Source organism: Festucalex cinctus, chromosome 9 (assembly GCF_051991245.1).
Source record: "Festucalex cinctus isolate MCC-2025b chromosome 9, RoL_Fcin_1.0, whole genome shotgun sequence".
In the NCBI taxonomy this organism is placed as follows: domain Eukaryota; kingdom Metazoa; phylum Chordata; class Actinopteri; order Syngnathiformes; family Syngnathidae; genus Festucalex; species Festucalex cinctus.
In genome coordinates, this window is record NC_135419.1 from 24,965,019 (window position 1) to 24,991,547 (window position 26,529).

Sequence of the window (26,529 nt, forward strand, 5' to 3'; positions counted from 1 at the left end):
TTTTTTTTTTTCTTCTTTCTTCACCATCGGTGATTGCCCGCCAGCGGCGATCTCAGCGGCCCCGGGGTACCCTTGCAACATACCGCCGGACTCAATGTTGTGCACCTAAGCCGCCCCGCACCACCTGCTATTCGGTGGCGCCCCGCCGCGGTGCTAGCTCACCTCCAACGGCTGGCCTTCCCCGTACGCAGGCGCGTAGCGGACCGAGCTCCAACACCTGGAGTCCAACAGCTGTCCGGCAGAACCAACCTCGCCGGAGAATCAACCTCGCCGAGTCGCCAAGCAATCAAGGGACGAGCCGCGCAACTACGTCAGCCCCCGAGCGGCTACCTTGCTCACCTGTGGAATAACCCCCTTTTTTTGATTTTCTTGCCTTTTTCAACGAACATTGACTATTTTTCCCCCTTTTAAAAGACCGCCGTTTCTGCTCGCTTCGACGCAAACGATTCTCGTAAGTGTGCGTTTGATTCCCAAATCGGTACCCCTGTGTGCAACTTACGTTTGAAACATCTCACAGATCTGGCAGGTCAAATTTCTCTTTTCCCTGTTTCCTTATTCATTCGCATTCCTTCCTTATTTTCATAAGCTTTATTTTATTTCTTTTCTTCTGACGGTAGAATAGTTAGATAGGCAGTGTTTTGATTCTGTAGTGTAGCAATCGTGAATAAATGCATGTTTTATTAACTCTATTCCGCCTCAGTCATCTGTGTTTTCGAGTGGATTATTATTCTTTTGTTAGTACAACGAACCACTGAATATCGAGTGTGGCGACTTTAGATTATAAATGATTGATGAAGAAAGGATTTTGGTCGTTGTTTGCTCCTATTAACCCAAAGCAAAGCCAACGTGGTGCCCCTAGAGGTTATCGATGTAAATACAATTTACCTCTGTAACGTCCAGATTATTAATTCGTCCAAAAGACGACCCAATTATCGCTACACCCATGAATATTCTTTGATTTAAATAATTTCATTGTATTTTTAGCTTTAAGTTTAGAATTAGAGTAAATTACACATACTGTACTCTATTTACTAATTAGGTGAGTTTTGGAGGTAATTGATTGCACGGGATTGTACCTGTATATGTATATCATCCTGTATATGTAGGGGTTTCAGAGTACAGGGGACTGAATACAAATGTATAACCACAGTTTTCAGATTCCCTTTCATCCTTTTCAACTTTTTAATCGGTCCATCCTATAAAATCCCACCATAATACAATTTCGTGATTGTAACATCACAAAACATGAATAAGTTCAAGGAAAAGCAGTTAAGTGGATGGATGGATGGATGGATATTTTTTTTCAAGGCAGTGTATGTGCATTCATACAAAAGGTTGAATGCTCATACAATAATTGACAAAGCAATTGGGGAGAGTCAAATTCAAATGTCTTTGATGTCCTGCTGCTTAGCTGAGAGGATGTGGCAAAGAACAGAAAAAGCCACTAGCTGAAAAAGCCTTGGCAATAAACAACACTCAGTGATGGGAATGTGCCACAATTGGTATCCAGGGACCCATTCGAAGAATGTCCTGAAAACAGCATGTGTCTTTTCTGAGTCGATCTTCAGGATCGGTAATGAATTTGGAGTGTATCATGTTTTTTTCTGACTTCTCACAACACTTGTCTTGTCATGCAAGGGGTCATGTCAGTTTTTCAATAATATACAGCCGCTCTGTTGACCCCAAAAAATGGAGGCACAGCAAAAAACAACAAAAAAAACAACAACAAAAAAAACAATAATAACATGTGCCTCGTCTTTTGTTGTTCATGAAATGCATGGCCCAGTAAACTTGATTCAGGTTGTTAAAAAAATATGAGTGTCCTTTTTGCACTGTAATGTCAACAATGTAAAAAAAAAATAAAATAAAAAAATTAAAAAAAAGATACAGGCTTCTGGTTGCGTACTTGGAGCAATCAGTAATCTCTCTCTCTCTCTCTCTCTCTCTCTCTCTCTCTCTCTCTCTCTATATATATATATATATATATATATATATATATATATATATATATATATATATATATATATATAAGGGGTGTAATGATAAGGGCAATATCGTGATATTAAAACTGCCACAATATCGTCGTCGTCATGTTCACAATATTTAAAAGGAACACATCTGTGAAAAAAGTCAGGTTGATTTCCATTTGTGCAGTTCTAGCACCCTCTAGTGGCTAGTTTATTATTTATTTCATTAGGGATGTTTTGGCCTTTTATGTTTAAAATCTATGCTAATTGTCAGATGAAGGGGAACCTAATTTGCTTGAAAAAGCACAATATTGTGCTTTTTTTTGTATAAGCTTTTTTATATATATATATATATATATATATATATATATATATATATATATATATATATATATATATATATATATATATATATATATATATATATATATGAGTGCTTTGGTTTGGATAGGACCACTGTCACTTAATTGATTATGATGCAGTTAATTACATGCAGTGCACGCGTAGAGCAAAACTGACCTTCTCACCCCATTAGCCTTGCTTTTCGATCAATACTTTCAACTTCAAGGACTAGGGGGCTTACTGTTATTGTCCGTGGGCTACTGCACCAGGAGCAGAGTATTAGCTGAAGTCTCTGTAAATTGTTTTGGGAATATTAAAAGGTCTGGTTGGAGCAGGTCTTTAGAGAATAATATCTTCAAGAGGGCATGATTGTGCAGAAAGAAGTTAGTATAACTAGACTAAGCAATTTCTGAAGAAATTGTGTGGGATGCTGAAAGCCGAATGCTAATAGCTGAATGCTAAGCTGACTGCTAATAGCAGAATGCTAATGAAGAGTCAGAAAAAAATTAAAAAAAAGTTTCTCCATCGGGGATTTGAACCGGTGAACCACACGTAGGGCTGTCTTTGCTATGTAACTGGCTCAAGCGCTTAACCCCGTGAGCTAACCTGACCTGTGAGCATCAGAGCGAATTGGCGTATTTGTATTTTAAAGTGTCACCTGATGAAAGCCATGAGCGCTAATTTGGGACACGTGTTTGATCATGTCAGTATAACGCATTTCCTGATATGATAGTCAGTTGGTCAAATGGGGCGGCACGGTAGACGAGTGGTTCGGAAGTATAATGTAGGAGTAGTTTGATTGCAAAAAGTGTTGAGAATAAAATGCTATAATAAGTATAACTAGACTAAGCAATTTCTGAAGAAATTGCGTGGGATGCTGAAAGCCGAATGCTAATAGCTGAATGCTAAGCTGACTGCTAATAGCAGAATGCTATTGTTATCATTGAAGTGTGAAATGTAATTGAGAGATGTCTTGCTGAACCAGAATGCATTAAATAAAACGTATGTTAAATTAATAAAGAAAGATACATTGGCTGTAAATTACATATGAGAAATTATGAATGAATTATAAATGAAAAGACTGAAGTTTAAATTCAACCAGTCTGAGATTGAATTTGAACCCTCACCTCCTGTTTACTGTTCAATGAGCTACTGCACTGCCAATCTATCCACTGACCCACAGAAGACTTGGTGGCATCACTGAAGTGTTGTGAAATGGAAGCAGCGAATGTGTCTGAACATGCAATAAAATGTATGTTAAATAAAGAAAGATAAATTGGTTGTAAATTACAAATGAGAAATTATGGTTGAATTATAAATGAAAAGAAGAAAGTTTTAGTTTTAACTAAAAAAAAAAAAAGAAGTATATCCATGTCCAAAAGTTTCTCCGTCCGAGGCTTGAACCAGCGAACCTCTCATCTGGCTGTCTTTGCTATTCACCTGGCGCAAGCGCTTAAGCCAGTGAGCCACAGGACCTGTAAGCAGCAGAGCGAATTGGCGTATTTGTAGTTCAAAGTGTCACCTGACGCTGAAAGTCATCAGCGCTGATTTGGGACACATGTGTTTGATCATGTCAGTATAACGCATTTCCTGGTGTGATAGTCAGTTGGTATACTTAATATCTGTTTATGTAATTGCCACAGACAATGCAATGTACAGTCGGCGGTGGGCTTTGAACCTGCGACCTCCTGCTTACTGTACATGCACTCTCCCAACTGCGCCACGAAGCAATATCTGAAAGCAAGTCAAGATGGTCTGTTGTATGTATGGAAGTGGGCGTGGAAAATGGGACTTAGAAAAAATTCAGTGTCAGTCCCATTAAAACTGAATGGGGAAAAGTGGATCTTTAACATTAAATTATGCGAGTACTGTAAGTAATATGAAGTCAAACGATAAATAGCCCGAAAGGCGTGAATTTTGTCAGCAAGTTGAAATTTGAACGGTGTAAATCGGAAGTATAATGTAGGAGTAGTTTGATTGCAAAAAGTGTTGAGAATAAAATGCTATAATAATAAGTTTAAGTATAATAATAATAAAGGTTAGAAACAACATATGTGGGATGCTTTCAGCATCCCACAATAACTAGACTAAGCAATTTCTGAAGAAATTGCGTGGGATGCTGAAAGCCGAATGCTAATAGCTGAATGCTAAGCTGACTGCTAATAGCAGAATGCTAATGAAGGAACTTGTTGTATTATGACTAAACTGAGAAAAAAAAAAAAAAAGTTGCTCCATCCGAGGTTTGAACCAGTGAACCATTCGTATGGCTGTCTTTGCTATTCACCTGGTGCAAGCGCTTAAGCCCGTGAGCCACCAGACCTGTGAGCAGCAGAGCGAATTGGCGTATTTGTAATTCAAAGTGTCACCTGACGCTGAAAGTCCAGCGCTGATTTGGGACACATGTGTTTGAACATGTCAGTATAACGCATTTCCTGGTATGATAGTCAGTTGGTATACTTAATATCCGTTTATGTAATTGCCACGGACATATGTGCAATGTACAGTCGGCAGTGGGCTTTGAACCTGCGACCTCCTGCTTACTGTACATGCACTCTCCCACATTATAATTTCACAAAGGTATTCCAGTTGTAAACGTTTACAGCTAATTTGTAATTTTAAAGTGAAAAAAGTGACTTTTGGCCTTCACACAAACAGAATCTGACAAAGGTAAACGTTAAAAAGTTTCAAATGATATAGCCTCCATAGGTGAAACAACATCCATAGAATATGGAGTTCTGTTAGAAGAAACACTCACCCGCGCAGTTGCAGACAAACTGAGGAACAATGAGATGGGCAGTGGCGATCAACTCATGATGCATTCACAGACCATAGGAAAGTGAAGATTATCCTTTGTTTTATCCCACCCCCCACCCCCAGCCACAATAAAAAGACATCTGGAAAACACCCTTTCAATGCTATGTGTTCAATTTATTTCAATTCAAAACAAAAATTATGAATTTCTATCAGGAACCATTCAAAATTAGTTGATCCTTAATATTTAAATGTAATTGAATTGCATTAACTCATTCACTCCCAGCCATTTTCCCCTAAGTAACCCACTTCTGCTACCACCTGGTGACTGTTTTAGAAACATGGAGCCTACCAAAAGAAAGATTAGAGTTTCTTCTTTCATCAGAAAAAAAATAAATATTTGTATGTATTTCCGGTTTGCAGCAATTAGCATCAGAATAAAGATAAGTTTTATCATTATTCACATTATTCGTGAAAACAATGGCAAAAAGCTGGTTTGCAACATGGCCTTGGCTGAGTTCTCTTTCTGCTGCCACCTGCTGGCCGTTTTAGAAACATGGAACCTAATACTGTACCTCACATTGCTTGAAGCCAGCTCTTTAATGCATTTTGTATGCTCTGATGAAAGAAAAGAAAAAACAAACAAACGTGTAAACTTGTTTGGGAGTGAAGGACAAAGTATTAAAAATACTTGAATGTTTGAATGTGAATCACTAATAAAAAAAAATGTTTCAGAAAAATGTTCAAACAAAAACATTGTGAAGATATTTTAAGTCAAATTATTACATAGAGCTGCTTTAAATAATTGGACAATGACGACTATTGTGGATATAGAAGTGGCTGTGACAATGCATAATTGTATATGAATAATCGAGTGTACAAGAAACCATGAAAATATGGATTAATATTGAAAAAAAGTTCATGTCAAATGATATTTAATGAAATGGATGTTAACTTGTTGTATTATGACTATTCTGAAATAGGAAAAAATAGATAAAATAAAATAAAAATTGCTCCAAGTTGGGTTTGAACCCAAAAGTTAGAAGGACTGGGGAACACTAGGCAGATGCTTTACTAAGCAACTTCCTGTATGTGTCATCTGATTCTAACATTTTGAAATGTTCATGGCAAACGCTTTTCACAAAACGGGATATTTATTTTATTTACTGGGGCTGACTCGTCATTTCAGAGAGCTTCTTTGACTGGCTACATTTCATCAAATCAGTCAATTCAAACCCGAATGCAGTCTAAAAACTAATGGTGAAAGACTTTTAGGAATTCCTATTGTGAATTGAAAGCTGAAAATATGGATTAATATAGAAATAACTTAATATCAAATGACAAAACCAAGTGGATGTACAATAATTGAACAATAACCATTTCTGAAATTAAAGCTGGGGGAAAAAAAAACATATGTCCCAATCAAAGTCTTGAACCAACACTCATAAATGTCTCCGCAATTCGCTAATGGCTAATGGCATATTTATATTATAAATTCTCATTTGATGCTGAACGGTACCAATGCTAAATGGAGACACATGCACTTAAACAAGTAAAACAATTGAACAATGACCATTTCTGAAATTAGAGTTGGGGGGAATTTCCCAAGTGAAATCCGAACCGAATATTGTGTATGCGCAAAACAAAATGTTGACTTCTCCGCTCCCTGTGAGGAAAACAGGACAAAATATACAGGAATTTAAGACCAAAACAGTAGAACCACGGTATTGTATTTTAGAGGACACTGACAGAAATATTTTCAATGATTTTATTTTGAAGAGGTAGGGCAAGCGCCGCCTAATAGCTTACTAGGACGGAACACCACTGCTGAAATTGAGAAAGAAAAAAAAAGCTGACAATATGTATTAATATAGAAATAAGTTAAATGCCAAATAACATTTAATCAAATTGATGTAAAATAACTTGATCACAATTTCAGAAATTTTATTAGTAAAAGTTCATGTCAAATGATATTTAATGAAATGGATGTTAACTTGTTGTATTATGACTATTCTGAAATAGGAAAAAATAGATAAAATAAAATAAAAATTGCTCCAAGTTGGGTTTGAACCCAAAAGTTAGAAGGACTGGGGAACACTAGGCAGATGCTTTACTAAGCAACTTCCTGTATGTGTCATCTGATTCTAACATTTTGAAATGTTCATGGCAAACGCTTTTCACAAAACGGGATATTTATTTTATTTACTGGGGCTGACTCGTCATTTCAGAGAGCTTCTTTGACTGGCTACATTTCATCAAATCAGTCAATTCAAACCCGAATGCAGTCTAAAAACTAATGGTGAAAGACTTTTAGGAATTCCTATTGTGAATTGAAAGCTGAAAATATGGATTAATATAGAAATAACTTAATATCAAATGACAAAACCAAGTGGATGTACAATAATTGAACAATAACCATTTCTGAAATTAAAGCTGGGGGGAAAAAAAACATATGTCCCAATCAAAGTCTTGAACCAACACTCATAAATGTCTCCGCAATTCGCTAATGGCTAATGGCATATTTATATTATAAATTCTCATTTGATGCTGAACGGTACCAATGCTAAATGGAGACACATGCACTTAAACAAGTAAAACAATTGAACAATGACCATTTCTGAAATTAGAGTTGGGGGGAATTTCCCAAGTGAAATCCGAACCGAATATTGTGTATGCGCAAAACAAAATGTTGACTTCTCCGCTCCCTGTGAGGAAAACAGGACAAAATATACAGGAATTTAAGACCAAAACAGTAGAACCACGGTATTGTATTTTAGAGGACACTGACAGAAATATTTTCAATGATTTTATTTTGAAGAGGTAGGGCAAGCGCCGCCTAATAGCTTACTAGGACGGAACACCACTGCTGAAATTGAGAAAGAAAAAAAAAGCTGACAATATGTATTAATATAGAAATAAGTTAAATGCCAAATAACATTTAATCAAATTGATGTAAAATAACTTGATCACAATTTCAGAAATTTTATTAGGGGAAAAAAAAAGTTCCCAGTGGGAGTCAAACCAGTAACCATTAACTCACAAAGCCAATGTTTTACCTCTCAACCACACAACCAGAGACTGTGCTGTGTGCAAAACTGGTAACTTATAAGAGTTCACATTGTGAAGTCGAAGCTGACAAAATGACAAAATGGATTAATACAGAAATAAGTTAAATATCATGTAACATTTATTCAAAATAACTTGAAGAATGACGATTTTAGAAATTTTAGTAGGGATATATAGATAAATATATATCCATTGCTTTAACCATTTAGCTTTCACGGACATGTAGATTAACTATGACAATACGTAGTATTGTATTTAGTATCCACATTTTATTACACGGTCTCGCAGCGATTTCTTTTCTCTTTTTTTTATGAGTAGTGCACTTATACAAACAAATGGTCTCTCGGTTTCGCTGCCTGGCGCCAAGCAATGGTACCAGAACCTACATCGCTGCACGTACTAGCAATTGCAATGCTGTTGTGAATAAATTGCCGTTATTTATATTTGAAATATAAAAAAATAAACAAAAAAAAACCTGACTTCCACCAGGATCGACCATGTGAACTTCTAATTCGTGTCCTCAGTGTTTCGCGGCTCACCCACGCAGGAAGGATGTTGTGGGTTGCTCCAAACCTATAGTAATCAATTTTAAGTGTCTTAGAAACCGGAAAAAATGTTGATAAAAACTTAGTCATGCTAGATCACATTGAATATAATGATCTTATATGTTTTTTTGTTTTTTGCTGATAAAATGTAAACATGCAAATGACATTTCAGTCATAAACGATGAAAAAAAGAAAACACCCACTAACTCTGGCCAGAAGATGGCAGCATTGTATCTCTTTCACTGGGATCCTGTGGACACAACTTATCGAGCCACTTCTCGTCGCGAGCGCTCGACATTTGCCAGTGTCGAGGGAGTACGAGCGTAATAAAGTGATTGCACTGAGGTTTAGTACATTGTTTTATGTGAAACAATTGGAAAATATCCATGTCTGAAATGAAAATTGGGGGTGACAAAAAAAATAAATAAATTCCCTACCGAGGTTCGCACCCGGGCTTGAGTGTAAAAATGCAACCACTGGCAAGTTACTTACCCGGTGAGCTAATAGGGCTCGCTGCAAATCAGAGCAAATTGGCGGATTTGTCTTAGAAACTGTCATCTAATGCGGAGCCATTAGCAGTGATTTGGAACACATGTGTTCAACCATGCCAGTATAACGCATTTCCTGGTATGATAGTCAGTTGGTAAACTTAATATCCGTTTATGTAATTGCCACGGACATATGTGCAATGTACAGTCGGCGGTGGCTTTGAACGTGCCACCTGATGCTTACTGTACATGCACTCTCCCAACTGCGCCACTGAGCAGTATCAAAAAGACGGTCATAATGGTCTGTTCTATGTATGGAAGTGGGCGTGGAAAATGGGACTTAGAAAAAATTCAGTGTCAGTTCCATTAAAACTGAATGGGGAAAAGTAGATCTTTAACATTAAATTATGCGAGTACTGTAAGTAATATGAAGTCAAATGATAAATACCCCGAAAGGCGTGAATTTTGTCAGCAAGTTGAAATTTGAACGGTGTAAATCGGAAGTATAATGTAGGAGTAGTTTGATTGCAAAAAGTGTTGAGAATAAAATGCTATAATAACTAGACTAAGCAATTTCTGAAGAAATTGCGTGGGATGCTGAAAGCCGACGCAAATAGCTGAATGCTAAGCTGACTGCTAATAGCAGAATGCTATTGTTATCATTGAAGTGTGAAATGTAATTGAGAGATGTCTTGCTGAACCAGAATGCATTAAATAAAACGTATGTTAAATTAATAAAGAAAGATACATTGGCTGTAAATTACATATGAGAAATTATGAATGAATTATAAATGAAAAGACTGAAGTTTAAATTCATCCAGTCTGAGATTGAATTTGAACCCTCACCTCCTGTTTACTGTTCAATGAGCTACTGCACTGCTAATCTATCCACTGACCCACAGAAGACTTGGTGGCATCACTGAAGTGTTGTGAAATGGAAGCAGCGAATGTGTCTGAACGTGCAATAAAATGTATGTTAAATAAAGAAAGATAAATTGGTTGTAAATTACAAATGAGAAATTATGGTTGAATTATAAATGAAAAGAAGAAAGTTTTAGTTTTAACTAAAAAAAAAAAAAGAAGTATGTCCATGTCCAAAAGTTGCTCCATCCGAGGTTTGAACCAGCGAACCATTCGTAGGGCTGTCTTTGCTATGCATGCGCTTAAGCCAGTGAGCCACCGGACCTGTGAGCAGCAGAGCGAATTGGCGTATTTGTAATTCAAAGTGTCACCTGACGCTGAAAGTCATCAGCGCTGATTTGGGACACATGTGTTTGATCATGTCAGTATAACGCATTTCCTGGTGTGATAGTCAGTTGGTATACTTAATATCTGTTTATGTAATTGCCACAGACATATGTGCAATGTACAGTCGGCGGTGGGCTTTGAACCTGCGACCTCCTGCTTACTGTACATGCACTCTCCCAACTGCGCCACGAAGCAATATCTGAAAGCAAGTCAAGATGGTCTGTTGTATGTATGGAAGTGGGCGTGGAAAATGGGACTTAGAAAAAATTCAGTGTCAGTCCCATTAAAACTGAATGGGGAAAAGTAGATTTTTAACATTAAATTATGCGAGTACTGTAAGTAATATGAAGTCAAACGATAAATAGCCCGAAAGGCGTGAATTTTGTCAGCAAGTTGAAATTTGAACGGTGTAAATCGGAAGTATAATGTAGGAGTAGTTTGATTGCAAAAAGTGTTGAGAATAAAATTGCGTGGGATGCTGAAAGCCGACGCAAATAGCTGAATGCTAAGCTGACTGCTAATAGCAGAATGCTATTGTTATCATTGAAGTGTGAAATGTAATTGAGAGATGTCTTGCTGAACCAGAATGCATTAAATAAAACGTATGTTAAATTAATAAAGAAAGATACATTGGCTGTAAATTACATATGAGAAATTATGAATGAATTATAAATGAAAAGACTGAAGTTTAAATTCAACCAGTCTGAGATTGAATTTGAACCCTCACCTCCTGTTTACTGTTCAATGAGCTACTGCACTGCCAATCTATCCACTGACCCACAGAAGACTTGGTGGCATCACTGAAGTGTTGTGAAATGGAAGCAGCGAATGTGTCTGAACATGCAATAAAATGTATGTTAAATAAAGAAAGATAAATTGGTTGTAAATTACAAATGAGAAATTATGGTTGAATTATAAATGAAAAGAAGAAAGTTTTAGTTTTAACTAAAAAAAAGAAGAAGTATGTCCATGTCCAAAAGTTGCTCCATCCGAGGTTTGAACCAGCGAACCATTCGTAGGGCTGTCTTTGCTATGCAAGCGCTTAAGCCAGTGAGCCACCGGACCTGTGAGCAGCAGGGCGAATTGGCGTATTTGTAGTTCAAAGTGTCACCTGACGCTGAAAGTCATCAGCGCTGATTTGGGACACATGTGTTTGATCATGTCAGTATAACGCATTTCCTGGTGTGATAGTCAGTTGGTATACTTAATATCTGTTTATGTAATTGCCACAGACATATGTGCAATGTACAGTCGGCGGTGGGCTTTGAACCTGCGACCTCCTGCTTACTGTACATGCACTCTCCCAACTGCGCCACGAAGCAATATCTGAAAGCAAGTCAAGATGGTCTGTTGTATGTATGGAAGTGGGCGTGGAAAATGGGACTTAGAAAAAATTCAGTGTCAGTCCCATTAAAACTGAATGGGGAAAAGTAGATTTTTAACATTAAATTATGCGAGTACTGTAAGTAATATGAAGTCAAACGATAAATAGCCCGAAAGGTGTGAATTTTGTCAGCAAGTTGAAATTTGAACGGTGTAAATCGGAAGTATAATGTAGGAGTAGTTTGATTGCAAAAAGTGTTGAGAATAAAATGCTATAATAATAAGTTTAAGTATAAGTATAATAATAATAAAGGTTAGAAACAACATATGTGGGATGCTTTCAGCATCCCACAATAAAGGTTAGAAACAACATATGTGGGATGCTTTCAGCATCCCACAATAAGTATAATAATAATAATAATAATAATGGTTAGAAACAACATATGTGGGATGCTTTCAGCATCCCACAATAAAGGTTAGAAACAACATATGTGGGATGCTTTCAGCATCCCACAACAAGAAAAGAGAAACAAAAAGCACCAGCTATCCTTTTCTCTCCCTTGGCGACCATCTTATATTGCTCTTAAAAAAAAAGAGAGAGCGAGAGAATGGACCACATCTCAACTCATTATAATCTGTGTCTGTCGTCATCTGCCTTAGACATGGGTGAATGTGATTAATGACTTTATGGCTCATTTTGGTTACTCACCTAAACTGCTAGGTCAGTAGTTTAATGACATCATACACAGCGGACTACCCAATTAAACTGTGCAAATAGGTAACATCTAAATAACTAACTGATGGCCGAAATGTGCTCTTGCTGAACATACTGCGGCACTCACACAAGATCTTCAAGTTTATATTGAATGGCAATGAGAAATGAAATGATCAAAAACCTCATGTATATTTTGTGTGGCGTCACGATGTGTAAGTAAAAAGTCACATTATGGCACATGGATTTTGCTTTCTGAATCAAGACGAGTAACAATGACATTTTGGCGAATATGGTAATACAATGTTTTAAAACAGGGGTGTCGAACTCATATTAGCTCAGGGGCCGCATGGAGGAAAATATATTACCAAGTGGGCCGGATCGGTAAAATAATGGTATATAACTTTTTCCATCAATTATCCGTAGATTTTCACTATTTGTGGGCCAGCCCTAAATTACGGAGCTCAGCTGTAATCATACTGTTCCAAAAAATAACATGAATGCAAATGTAACGCGGCAACACTTTGCCTGTATGTGTTCTGGACGTGTTAAATCTACCTGTTTTGCATATATATTGTTCCCACAATGCATTGTGTGGTGCAGTTAACGCATTCACTCGCCGCCATTTTCACTCAAGCAACCCCCTTCGCTCCCGGCTGTTTTACTGGATATTGACTGATTTTTGTAAGTCCCACAGAATATTGTGTTCTATTGTTATAAAAACATGGAACATACCAAAAGAAATATTAGGGTCTCTTCTTTCATTAAGAAAAAAAAAGTATATTTCTATCCGTTTCCGTTTAGCAGCTATTAGCATTAGAATATAGCTAAGTTTTATCTCTTATACTCTGTTGCCACCACCTGCCCGTTTTTGTAATAACTACTATTGCTTCAGCAGTTCTCTTAAGTTCAGAGGCTGCATCAAAGCCTTCTGTATGCTCTATCATAAAACAAACAAACAAACAAACAAAAACAACATAATACGTCTTTGGAACACTTAATATTATAGAAAGTATTTATACGTTTTTGGGAGCAAATGAGTAAATGATGTTATAAGGATGTTAATCCATGTCATATCTATTGTGTTACCAATTTGTGTCGTATTTAACATTATTTTGTCAGTCTATGATTTAAAAAATAAATAAATAAATGAACAAACCGTAACTTTATGTTGCGTGTAAAATAATGACATCCAGGACAATTTTCCGTACAAGTTGCATTGCTCACCTGAGGACTGCTGATTAATTGGTCCGACATTACAAATTATTTTTTTACTTTACAAAATCATCTCTCGGGCCGGGTTAAACCCCTTTGCGGGCCTGATCCGGCCCGCGGGCTATATGTTTGACACCTTTGTTTTAAAAGATAAAAATTCTATTTACGGATATTCCTTTTGTTCTTTCATGAACTGTAGTGTTAAAATGAAGTTTCCGAGCATGAAGTTTATCATCCTCGTGAAGTAATACAAAGACTCATCTTAACAGTCATGTGTTCCTTCAGGCAGGGATTGTCAGTTTATGTAGGATTGCAGTCGACCCGGGCAGCTTAACTGTACCCGGGAAGAATTTATGGGAGGAGACAGATGATGTGAGGTCATTAGGAATTCAAACTGACAAACCTGTAATTGGTTTTGTTTGCTTGCTCTAACCGTCTTTGGTGCGCTTTCTCCTGTAAAAAAAATTGTGCAATAGTATTTTTTACGTTGTTTTCTTTAGCCCACCTCCGTTGTCATTCCGCATGCTTTTGTTCAACTTGTATTTCACTTGGATTCATCCATTGTTTTTCTACCTTTTCTATCTCCCCCTGTCATTTCATGAAAGGATTATCTGTATGTGAGAATCCTGCAGCTCCTCTGTGAGTAGCTGCTGCACCAGAAGTCCGGATGGGAGAAACAGGCTCTCTCTTGCTCGACGATCACTGGCTCACACTGATGACTTCCACTCTTTGCCTCTTAGCAGGAAGGGAATGTAATATTCGTTGTCTTCATTCGCCTCTTCCCATTTCTTTCTCCCTCATTTTCAGCATACAGATTATGGGGCTGGCAGATTTTGTTCCCCCAGCCTACCTTCATCTTCACTTAAGGGGTCGCTTCATACATCACCCTTACTAGCGCTGCCGTTCTTTTGCTGCTTAATCTTTTCCTATAATGTAGCTCGAGAAAATGCCATAAAATGGGAATACATTCTCAGCTGTTATTGGCAATCACTCTGTGGCTTCCCCTTCTGGCAAACCCTACCTGTCCAGGCACCCTCAACTTAATGGTCCTAACCTTTGGATGTATAAAGGTCACCTTCAATAATGGAAACTTCCCAGCTAATCATCAGTCTTGCATGTGAGTGAGAGAATTTCAGAACATTCCTCAACCAGCAGCCATGATAAGTTCTTTACGATATTTACAGGGGGACCGTTTCTCATATAAAACTAATCAGGCACAATATATAGAAAGCACACTTTTACTTGTTTTAGTTTTATATATGTCTATATTTATATTTGCACTTTATATCACAAATAGAAAATGTTTCCACACTCATGATTTAAGAGAAGCGGGACCCGCTTCAAGCTACGGTGCCGCGTCTCCTTTATCCGTGCTTGATAAACTGCAGGTTTGCTAACTACTGCCATCGGCTACGTTTGATGTTAGCTATTTGCACAAAGCCCTGATCATGATGTGTATCTACTATAGGTGTCAGTCGATTAAAAATTGTAATCGTAATTCATCTCGACTTCAATAATTAACTGACGATTAATCGCACATTAATCGCACTTTTTACACCTCAATCTAAATTTTCAATAAAATGTGCATTTTTTTTCCCCCTAATTTAAATGTTTTTTGGGGGGGGGGGATTTGTCGTAATTGATACAGTAATTTCATAACAATTGAATAAAAAGATAAAATTTAAAATATGTACTGTACAGTAAAAAACAAAAAACAAGTGTGACTGATTTGTGTTGATCATTTTTCTTTCACTACATCATGGCATAATTGCATTTGTGAGACAATGGTGACAGCTCAGTGCATTTTTCTTTTCATATTAAGAGCTGCTTAATTTTTAGCATTAAGTAACTTGTGAAATTATGCACATTTTTAAAACTGTAAAATACAACCTAGTCCCCAGAAATATATGCATTGTTATTTAATGTATTACTGCGAAATTGTGTTAGTGTATTCCTTTGCAGAACGCTGAATGCTTTAATTTTGTTAAGTTCAATAGGATGCGCATTGTAAAATGACATTTCTTTACTGCTTGTGAACCAGAAACGATCGATGTGTACTTTTCATATTAAGAGCTACTTAATTTTAAACAAGAAGTAACTTGCGATCTTCTGCACATTTTAAAATTGTCAAATACAGTTTGAAGCCAGTCCCCACAAATATATGCAGTATAATTTAATTTATTACTGCTAAATTGTGTTATAGTGACTCCTTTTCACAACGTCGGACGCATTTATTTTGTTAAGTTCCAGGATGCGCCGTGATGCAGCTCTCAAGCGAACACATGATCGTACTTTCACTTTCATCAGATGGAAAGAGAAGAGAAGACATGTTAGACTTTCTTGGAGTTTCTGAATAATATACATCTCACATCAAAAGATCAAGTGGCTTAGAGTCACTTCAAGTGACAAAACGGATTCCCTTGGCTCTCACATGGGGTTGAGAGAGGATACCCATGTAGCAGCTATGCTGCTGTGCTAATCGCTAACACCGGTGAGACCGAGTGCCGAGTGTGTTCTGTCAAAGCAGGAAACTGGTGGAAGTGCTACACCGTACAAACGGCTCCTCCACTCGAACATTCTGCCCCATAACTCTTTTTTTTTTTTTGTGCATTAAAATTGGAGGGGAGTTGAAGGGTGAAGACGGTGTTTCCACCCTTCCCCACCCCACCAAGAAATGTGTTGTGTGCCCTATGTGTATATTTACAAAGTGTATAGTGCAAAACTAGTGAAGTGAGTAAGAGGAGCGACCAGCGGGGCCTCACCCAACCCGGCGGGTGTAGGTGGCACGCCCCCCCCCCCAAGAGGATGGGCGATGACTGCCAGCCATTTTCGGAAAAGGTAACCCCATACTGCCAGCTGATTTACAGAATTTTACCGATCTTTCAAGCTCCACAGAAAATGTTTTGTTAAGGACTATGGAAACGCGGATACTACCAAATGAAAGATTGAAGTCTCATCTTTCATCTAAAAAAAAAGTTTGTTTCTACCTTATTCAGATCTTCAGTAATCAACAATAGAAAACAGCTTCGTTTCACCCAAATCCTCTATTTTCTTCCAAAATACGGAGAAATCAAGCTTTTTGTGAAACGATGTTATTTCATGCACTCTCGTGAATTTGGCACTTTTTTTTTGCATGAGTGATTCTACAAACACCTAAACTTCTATAAAACACTACCCCAACAATAAAAAAAGTGTTTTTTGATTGCAAAATAACAGTTTATTTACATGCAACAGTAGCAATCCAAACAAACAATTTGGAAAACTCTTTGCAAACTATTTACACGTGCGCAACAGTTTTTGTCAGTCTGCTTCTGCATGGACTGATTTGCGTAGAGGTTGGTATGATGAACATTGTGCTGGAGAAGTTCATCCGTGATGAAGAGCTCCAGGATGTCAACTGGCAGGTGGGAATTCAGCTCTGCTGCAGCATCCCTTGGTCCTGGTTTTGCAGCAAAGGGGAAGATGGTTGGCTGCCAGCCGAATTCATCAACTTCAAGCCAGCCAGAATCTTTGGGATCTGCAAATATACATTTCAATATCATATTATTTTAGAGCACTGTGATGCAATGTGTGTGTGTGTGTGCATGTTGACCTTTTTTTCTTGGATGTATTGGTTGATGCACATTCTGTAAATTATAGAAGACGTTTACCATCAAATATTTTATTAGTGCTGTGGAGAATCATTTTTTTTTTCTTTTTACCTTTGTTCTGCTCACTGTGAGAAGGGTCACTTTGGGCCCTATGAAGAGGAGCTGAAAGAAACATATACAATTACAATACTATCGAAAGACTTTCCTTTTATTGTTGCGGTGTATTGAAAACGTTTTTTTTTTTTTTACCTTTCTTTGTCGTAGAACCAGCGGTCGGACGTTGCTGTGAGCACGATCTATAAAATATACATTCACGTTTGTATAGGTAATAGATGTTTTAGTGTATATCAGCACATTTACACACGCTGCTAGCAGATCGACCGAAAAAAGTTAGTAAAGTAATCTTACTAGCAATCTCTTAGCATGTTAGCGCTTACCTTCACGTTCTTTGGAAGACTGTCCAAGACTGTCTTGCATCGGACCCATAGTAGTCGTCATCGTCCGATGAAACGTCATCTGTGCAGACGTGCTCGGTTGTGAACCACTTTTCTCCGGTGTTAGCATTGCAAGCCGGTGGGGCCTTAGGACATTATTAGCATCGCTAGCCGGTGGGGCCTTAGGACGTGGCCGCGTCACCGCTTCAACTATGACTTAACCCCGTCATCACTGTGCTCTTAAGCACTGGTCGATGCTTTTGAGCTTTGAAAATAAGGATCAAGCGTGAGCTGATTGCCATCTGTAGCCTTTTTGACTCCCTTAGCCAAGTTAGCCATTCTCTCCCCCTCAACACTCTAGCGCAGCCTCTCTTCTTCTACTGTTGTCTCCTACCCGATCTTGTCCAAAAGACTCATCACAGCCATCTAGTGGCCAGGAATACTCATATAGTAACCCGATCGGCTTGATACAGTACTTGGAGCACAGCTGCCCAAGGCTTTCCTCCACCCGTTTCCATAAAAAAACATAGTAGACGTTAAGGGTGTCACGATTTCGATTTTTTATCGAAATCGATCGAAATTACGTCACGATTTCGAGCATCGAAATAGAAGAGAGGACACACGATTCGATGCCCCCCCCCGCGCCCGCCGCCACCGCCGCCACCGCCACCTCCCAGGAAAGCAAATGAGACGCAGCCATTCAGCTACTAGCTAACGGCACTTGTTAGCTGACTTCTCCTGCAGTCATGATGGCAAGCGCGGACAGACACAGCAATGGTGCTTCAAGCCGCTCCCGCTTCTCTCGTCACCAGTTTGGAAACATTTTGCGTTCCCGGTGAGTTATGTCGACAACGTTCACGTTGTCGATAAAAAGACCACAGTTGCAAGATATGCTATGTGCGCGTACTGTACTCGGCCACGGTGTTACGCCCGGCTCGTCAAGGGGAAGGGAAGTAACACAATAACAGAAAATATAGAGTAGATAAACACGGGTCGACTTTAACATCTGAGTAGTTTTAATTGAAATTTCAGGCAGGGGTTTGACAAGGGAGTGAAAGTGGAAGGTGAACAAATAATAACCGCATTTGACAGAACTGACAGAACGGAGGAGAAACAATAACTAATAGGGGTATAATACACGGATACACAATAGCGTCGCGCTGGCACAGTCGTCCAATCGGAGTGTCGCGCTGGCACAGTCGTCCAATCGGAGTGTCGCGCTGGCACAGTCGTCCAATCGGAGTGTCGCGCTGGCACAGTCCTCCAATCAGAGTGTCGCGCTGGCGCATTCAAACTGAATGGCCCGAGCCGCCAGCCGTAACAACGGGAAACACGACAAACATGACGGGACATTTACGCAGGCATCACAAAGATTTAGATTTATCAAATTCAACTAGAAGTGGGAAAACAACGGTCCAACCAACTATTTCATCCTCATTTACAGTGAAACTTCCACACACTTCAGCTCGCGCGAAACGCCAGATCCATAGGTCTATTTATAGCAGCAGACCTGCAGCCTTGGAAAACGCTGGATTCAAACATTTAATTAGTGTACTTGAACCACGCTACAGTATGCCCAGCAACTGTAAATGTTGGGATATAGTTTGTTCAGGCTGTATTTGTTCCATGACTTTGGATACAATATATTTTTTGTTGTTGTTGCACATTGCACATTATTTTAAGAGGAACGCACAGCACACTGTTGTAACCAAAAACAGTCAATAGATGGCAGGCACCCACTGTGACTTTTTGTTTTTGTTTTTTTATTTTTTATTTTACACTTCAGTAAGAACAAGACGGTTAACTTTATATTGTAAATAAATTCTTTGAATTTGATCATTCCTGCCTAATGTCAATTATCATATATTACATAAATTTACACAAAAATAATATGGAAATTGCATCACCTATATGTAGCCGATCTTTTGAAATAAGATTTACTGTACAATGAATAGAACCAATGATCATAGACTAGCCTTAGCCTACAGAAGCATATGCCTCTGTGTTATAAAGTGGGGGAGCGGAGGAAAAAAAAAAAAAAAAAAAATCGAAAAAAAAATCGAATCGTGACCCCAAAATCGAAATTTAAATCGAATCGTGGAGTTGGCGAATCGTGACACCCCTAGTAGACGTCAATTAACGTCTATGGCGGCCAATCCTAGGATTATACTGAACGTTTTTAAACGTTTATGACGGTCAAAGAGTTAATTAAAATTGTGTATTGTAGCTCCAGTCCAGTACAGTGCATTTCTATTGGGTAATTTTGACGTGGACGTTTCTCTTGCTTCGAGACTGGAATTCTCTTAGAGGCTTTGCAAATAAGGAGAAGCGGTCGTTAATCGAGCGTTAAAAAATATAGTGCCGTTAAAGACACTTTTAGTTAACGAGATAAAAACGTGACAATTTTGACACCCATCGTATCTACACAGTAGGTGAAGTAGGAGAGACGCGGCGTGGTGATCGCCAATTCTCCCTTTGATTTCAAGGCTCGAGATTGTGACGTAATTTCAATGGATTTCGATATAAAATCGAAATTGTGCCACCAATACCAATCACTAGGGTTGTCCCAAGGACCGATACTTCGGTACCAAGTCGATGCCACGATTCTGAAAATGTGACGGTACTGCCTATTCTACAATACCCGAAGTACCGTTGGTACCGAGGCGACATATCTGGCCGCGTCTTTTGTGTTGTTTTGGGGGTGTAAATGAGCAGTTATCTGGCAACCCACGCAACGTTTAATAACGTCACATGACTACCCTGCCGCTGCGACAATAATAAGGAAGGAGAACAACAGTCAATGCGTGCAACATGGAAGCAGCCCGCACATCTGCGTCGTCTTCAACTGCAGCGGCAGCTGCCCCTCAATTAGTTGAGAAGAAAAACGCCAAAAGTCCCATATGGAAGTACTTTGGAAATACACAGCATTTTATTTTAATACTTTAAAGCTACATCCCAATTGGTCTGTTTAAGCACACTGTCGCTTGTTCACTTCTAATAAAGGAGTGTATGTTGAAGTACAGGGGATTTATTGTTTATTTTCTAGTTTTACAGTGGAATTTCAATGGCATCGACTACTAACCCCGGGTTTTCACCGGATGCGGTTGCGGTGCGGTTGCGGTGCGGTCCGGCGACGCAAGCAATTAGATTCCATTCATTCCAATGGTGCAGTTTACACCGCTTGCGGGTGCGTTGCGTGTCGACTGCGTCTCAGCTGCGGCGTGCCGCAGGCCTTCCGCAAGGATAGAGCTATTTTCTATTTTTGCCGGACGCCGCAGCGGTAGGCCTCCGGCAAATGGCAAGCCAGCACAAAACACATCGAGCGGGACAGGAAGACCGACGCAGTTTCAAAATAAATTTCCGGTTACCTTTCAGAATAAAACACTCGCCAGCTCCTATTTCGCAAGCTTTTCAGCAAAACGTGACGTGGGCGTCGCCGGGCCATGTGCTCATTCACGGTTTAGACACCAGCGAACATGGACGAGGAGAGGTTTATATTGGAGGTGGAAAACCACAAAATAATATATGACACGGCACATCCTTTATATAAGGACAACCAAAAAAAGGATGCTGCATGGAATCTCATAGCAGAAGAAGAAGAAAAGGTTAAATCAAAAGAAGTCCACCTCTCTTTCTGCTTCTCTGTTGAGAACAGACTTTTTGTATGTTTGTCGTTGTGAAATGCCACATGATCGCGCGCGCGCGGTCCCGCGAGACACGTTGGGAAGTGGGCGGCGACGGAGCTGCCGGACCGCAGCTGTGCGGAGCCGGTGTGGATTGACAAAAAATTGACCCGTCCGGAGCACGCAGTCAAGACGCACCGCACCGCAACCGCACCGCAACCGCATCCGGTGAAAACCCGGGGTAAATTTCTGGTATCATGACATCCCTACTGATCACAATACCCAGGTACTTAGAAACACTTAAGGCCGTATCCCACTGAGCTGCGAACTTTGCCGAATGTTGCGAATGTTGAATTCGCCAAATATGAGGTTGTCCTCTGTCATTTTGTGATATTTTTGCAATGTTTTTGCAACATTTGAGACAACGCGCAAATTAACCTGAAATTTAAGTCGAATGATCCACACAATGGATAAAAATTCTTATTTTTAGTTTACTTTTTATTAGAAGTTCGAGCCCATTCACCTGTCAACAAATATAAGACTCTTATTGGAAAGACTCTATAAGCATCATCATTTATCAAATGACAATACGCCACTGCTGTTGGACATGATAGTAGAAGAGGAGACTGAACTTGTGACGTGTTATTGGCCGTTGTGGTGTTGTCTAATTTCTCGTATTGTTATGGTTTATGAGGTTCTTCAAAAAGTGATATGATACACGTTACTTAATAAGTACCTGGTGAGGATGTCCCTTGTAGTGAATTGATACACATATATATATATATATATATATATATATATATATATATATATATATATATATATATATATATATATATATATATATATATATATAGGGGTGTTAAAAAAATCGATTCGCCGATATATCGCGATACTACATCGCGCGATTCTCGAATCGATTCAATAATCGGCAGAATGGTTTTGTTTTTTTTTTTGTTTTTTTTTTAGGATTCACACCTTGAGCATGGAAGAATGTTATATGAACGGAACATTAAGCCTTAATATTTTATTTTAATGCTGTTCAAACATGAAACAGATTACAACCTCTATAAGACTGAAATTTCAGATAAATAAACAATACATTTTCATATAAATCTTACACTCTACAAGCTTACTGATTAGTATTTTCTAAATTTGAATGAAAAAAAATCGCAACAATCGATTTATAAATTCGTATCGGGATTAATCGGTATCGAATCGAATCGTGACCTGTGAATCGTGATACGAATCGAATCGTCAGGTACTAGGCAATTCACACCCCTAATATATATATATATATATATATATATATATATATATATATATATATATATATATATATATATATATATATATATATATATATATATATATATAGGCAGGCGGATAGGCCGGTGTCGAGTGGTTAGCACATCCGCCTCCCAGTTCTGAGGACTCCGGTTCGAGTCCAGGCTCCGGCCTAAGACATGCATGGTAGGTTGATTGGGCGCTCCGAATTGACCCTAGGTGTGCTTGTGAGTGTGGATGGTTGTTCGTCTCTGTGTGCCCTGCGATTGGCTGGCAACCGGTCCAGGGTGTCCCCCGCCTACTGCCCAGAGCCAGCTGAGATAGGCGCCAGCACCCCCCGCGACCCTTGTGAGGAATAAGCGGTCAAGAAAATGGATGGATGGACATACACACACATATATATATATATATATATATATATATATACACACACACACACATTGAAATAAAAAAATAAATAAATACATAAATAAAAAATAAGCTCTCAAGTAATAACAGTAACAGACATTTTGAGTTCCTTCAATCATTCAGTGACTTCCTATTCAAAGCTTCAAATACTCTCTCACCAGCTCAGTTACAGGCACAACATACACTCACAATTTACATTTCAAAGGCCTTTGTGTTGCTGAATTACCTGATTTCATGCATCACATCTGGGGACTCTGAAACAGAGGAAGAAAAGGAGGAAAGACTTAAAACAAGGGATCAAAGAGTGAAACATGGCACACAAGGAGCCTCAGGGCCATGATGGCAAGAGTGCTGAAGAGACTGACAATTGGGATTAATTCCTCCTGAGGTTTATGATGTTAAAAGCCAATACATCTTCATATATATACACCAGGGTATATTTACATGACTCTGCTAATTTTTTTAGTAGTTAAGTTGCGCAGTGCGGAATAAAAGTGGCAAAACTTAGGTGGATGAGGCGTCATTTTAAAAATCTCCCAGATGCCAGTTAATTTGGCAAAAGGACATGTTTTTTAACGACAACCATTACTGTCAGTTCAGCGGGAGCAAAGATTTGTCCCAGTAAATAGAAAAAAGAAGGAATGTACATGGTAAAAACAAGATGGGTTTGATACTATCCATATGGGAACTTTTGCAGAGCGGGGGTTAATTACAGGTTTGTGCTGTTTGGGGGATACATAGTTTTGTGGGGGTAGGATAGGGGATATAAATGTACTAATTATTCTATAATTACTGCAGGAAAAAAAAAAAAGCTCCCATTGGCTCCCATGTAAATCCAACCCTGGTATCAACCGAAAAAGAATTGATTACACTGAAGATAGTATTGGGCAAAAGGGACAAACAGTTACTGGCTGTCTTCTGTTGATTGCCACAGGGAGATGCTTATGGCACAGGCTCAAGAGGAAGTGACCCACGAGAATAGATTCTGCATTAAAGAGCCCTCGGGAAGCAGGGATCTTGGCACAAATTCTATTGTGACATGACAGAATTATCAAGAAGTGTCATGGTGTGACTTAAAGACCAGGCTATTAATGTTGAGTGGTTGATTTGATTATTAAAACATGCCTCTGCTTCTGTTCAACAACTGTTCACAATTGCTTCCCTTTCTCCATAGTTCTCTCTTTGCCCATTTATCCAACCATCCATCAATACACTCAGCCCCGACCGAGACTATGGATTCTTATTTTCGTTCCCAGCACAAGTATAGAGCAAAATGTGGTCTAACGGTACGCAGGGGAGGAATTTTCTTTGTATTGGTATTTTCGTAGCATTTGCGCCAGACACCACCACCACCACCGTTGCTGATTGAGATGGATTTCATGTGTATACATCCAGTCTTTATTGGGGATGTCGTGATTTGATCATGTGATCGGAAATCGGGCCCGATCACGTGGTTGCTGACTCGATCGGAATCGGACGTTGTCTCCCGATTTTTATAGCTTTTTTATTAAATTTGGAGTTGGACGGTGGCACAGTGATACTTCATTTTTCCACACGTGCGTGTGGCATGGCGTCACTTTACTACAGTGACACTATTGCTAGAGCTAGGGCTAAACAAGGAAAAGCTGCAGGACTCCGGACCTCAAGGACCGGAATTGGTGAACCCTTGTTTAAATGCACAAAATCTGCCCCCGGCCCACCATCTAATTAGCACAAAGGAACCATCACAAAGGAGCATTATTGGCAACAGCATCTTTCTCTGCCCATACATCCAGCTGCAACATCTGTTGTCGGAAACGCATCAAGAAAATACTTGATGGAGGCAGTGGTGTGGTCACAGGTCAAATAATGGCAACAGGCCATTGGCGAGGATTTATTTTATTTTTTTATGGATTTCTCTCAACTAGGTCATATACGCAGAAGGTGGTGAGCCTTTTTCCCTCTTAATGATGCTACCCGTTGCGTCCAAATATTGGATGTCTTCTCGAGTCCTCTCAATAAATGTCAATGTTCTTCACTGACCACAATAGTACACCTTTGGGGCTTAAAAATACTTTTTAGTGAACATCGAATGGCTTATGTGCCTTTCTGTCCACCATGAAATGTAGACTTAAGATCTCATTGTTGTGGAGGCGACTTTTTTTCCGCTCTCTTTTCCCATGAAATGGTTTTCAATACAGGAAGTGCAATTGCCTCATCTCTGCAGCCTGATTGCATGACAGTGATGTCCAACTTAAAAAGGCCTTGTAGGTACAGAGATCTTGGCTTTTTTTTTTTTTTTTTTTTTTTTGTCACACAGAATCCCTGTCTCTTCCTCTCACAGGTCTTGATTTCAGTTCAATATGATTGTGAATGCTCATCTCACTTTTGAATTGTACATTGACATTCCAGTCTGTGGTGATACCTTTTGTTGACTGTGACTTCAACAGGATAGTTTCAGATCCACAGTAACCCAGACACCAAAATTCTGGGCCTGGTCTTCGTGAGCCAAGTGTCTTTGTTCTGTCTCTTTTGAAAGCAATTGAACAATATGGATCGATGGATCTGATTCCTTTTGAAATAATGCTTGTCCAGTCAAGTCCCTTGAATCCTGTGGGTTTTCTAAGTTTCTGTAGCAAGGCCTTGTCCTTTTGATCCACAAAAAAAATACGTTGGACCAGAAGGCACTTTTATCCTTAAAAAGGCATCGTCTTCTAGAGAGAAGTCATGGTCACTGCCATTGAGACCGGTTCCCTCAAAAATAATAGGAAAACAGTAGTATAGTATTTTGAATAAATGCTTTTCCTAGGTGTAATCGTGAATGAATGTGAGTGTGTAGCTCAACCACTACTCTGATGAGAATGAGGTGAAAAATTTAACACTAACTGTATATCTGGGTACATCACGCAGAGTAATAGCTTAACTGCTCCAGTGTTGGTGACCATGTCCATGTTTTCTGGAGGTGCGCTACAACAACTCCTCCTTTTAAAGACAAAAACCTACAGCAAAGTTTTACTTTGATTCAAAACAATTTTCAGAATGTGCGTGTGGAAAAAAATTGACACTTTCAGATGATTGTACCTCCACATCCGTACTAACTGGGTCTGAGTCCTGTTGAGAGACCCCGCGCGCAGTTACGACTTGTTAAGTATCAGTGGATAGCAAAAACAAAAAGTACCGTATTTTTCGGATTATACGTCGCTTCGGATTATAAATCGAACCAGCCAAAAAATGCATAATTAAGAAGGAAAAAACATATATAAATCACACTGGAGTAAAAGTCGCATTTTGGGGGGAAATTTATTTGGTAAAATCCAACACCAAAAACATACATGTCATCTTGAAGGCAATTTAAAATGAAATTAAAAGAGAGGACAACAGGCTGAATAAGTGTACGGGATACTAACGTTACATGACTGACATGCCTGGTAATGTCAGTAACGACGTAACATATTAAGAGTTTGTAGCGAGTAGTGACGGGAGTCGGAGGTGGAGTGTTGAAGCACGTAGCCAAAGGCTGGCGTTTTATTGACATCAGCTTCTGAGGTCTT

The 26,529-nt window shown here is 39.0% G+C and overlaps 1 protein-coding gene across 1 annotated transcript; it reads right to left on the reverse strand.

The window, feature by feature from the left end:
• Positions 1 to 1,382: 1,382 nt before the first annotated feature.
• On the reverse strand, positions 1,383 to 18,042 carry LOC144025445 (uncharacterized). Its single transcript, XM_077531466.1, has 6 exons — positions 17,685 to 18,042; positions 17,497 to 17,543; positions 17,359 to 17,409; positions 17,250 to 17,283; positions 16,950 to 17,174; positions 1,383 to 1,411 (listed from the first exon to the last, which is right to left on the reverse strand). The coding sequence occupies exons 1-6, from the start codon at positions 17,809 to 17,811 to the stop codon at positions 1,383 to 1,385; spliced, it is 513 nt and encodes a 170-aa protein (XP_077387592.1). The 5' UTR covers positions 17,812 to 18,042.
• Between the last annotated feature and the right edge of the window lie 8,487 nt (positions 18,043 to 26,529).

Bases quoted from the DNA above. Each gene is read 5' to 3' on its own strand.
- LOC144025445 (XM_077531466.1), bottom strand. From the start codon at position 17,811: ATGCTAACACCGGAGAAAAGTGGTTCACAACCGAGCACGTCTGCACAG. The intron at 17,544-17,684 runs GTAAGCGCTAAC...TATATTTTATAG, and splicing joins GTCTTCCAAAGAACGTGAAG to ATCGTGCTCACAGCAACGTC. The intron at 17,175-17,249 runs GTCAACATGCAC...GTATATTTGCAG, and splicing joins AATACATCCAAGAAAAAAAG to ATCCCAAAGATTCTGGCTGG.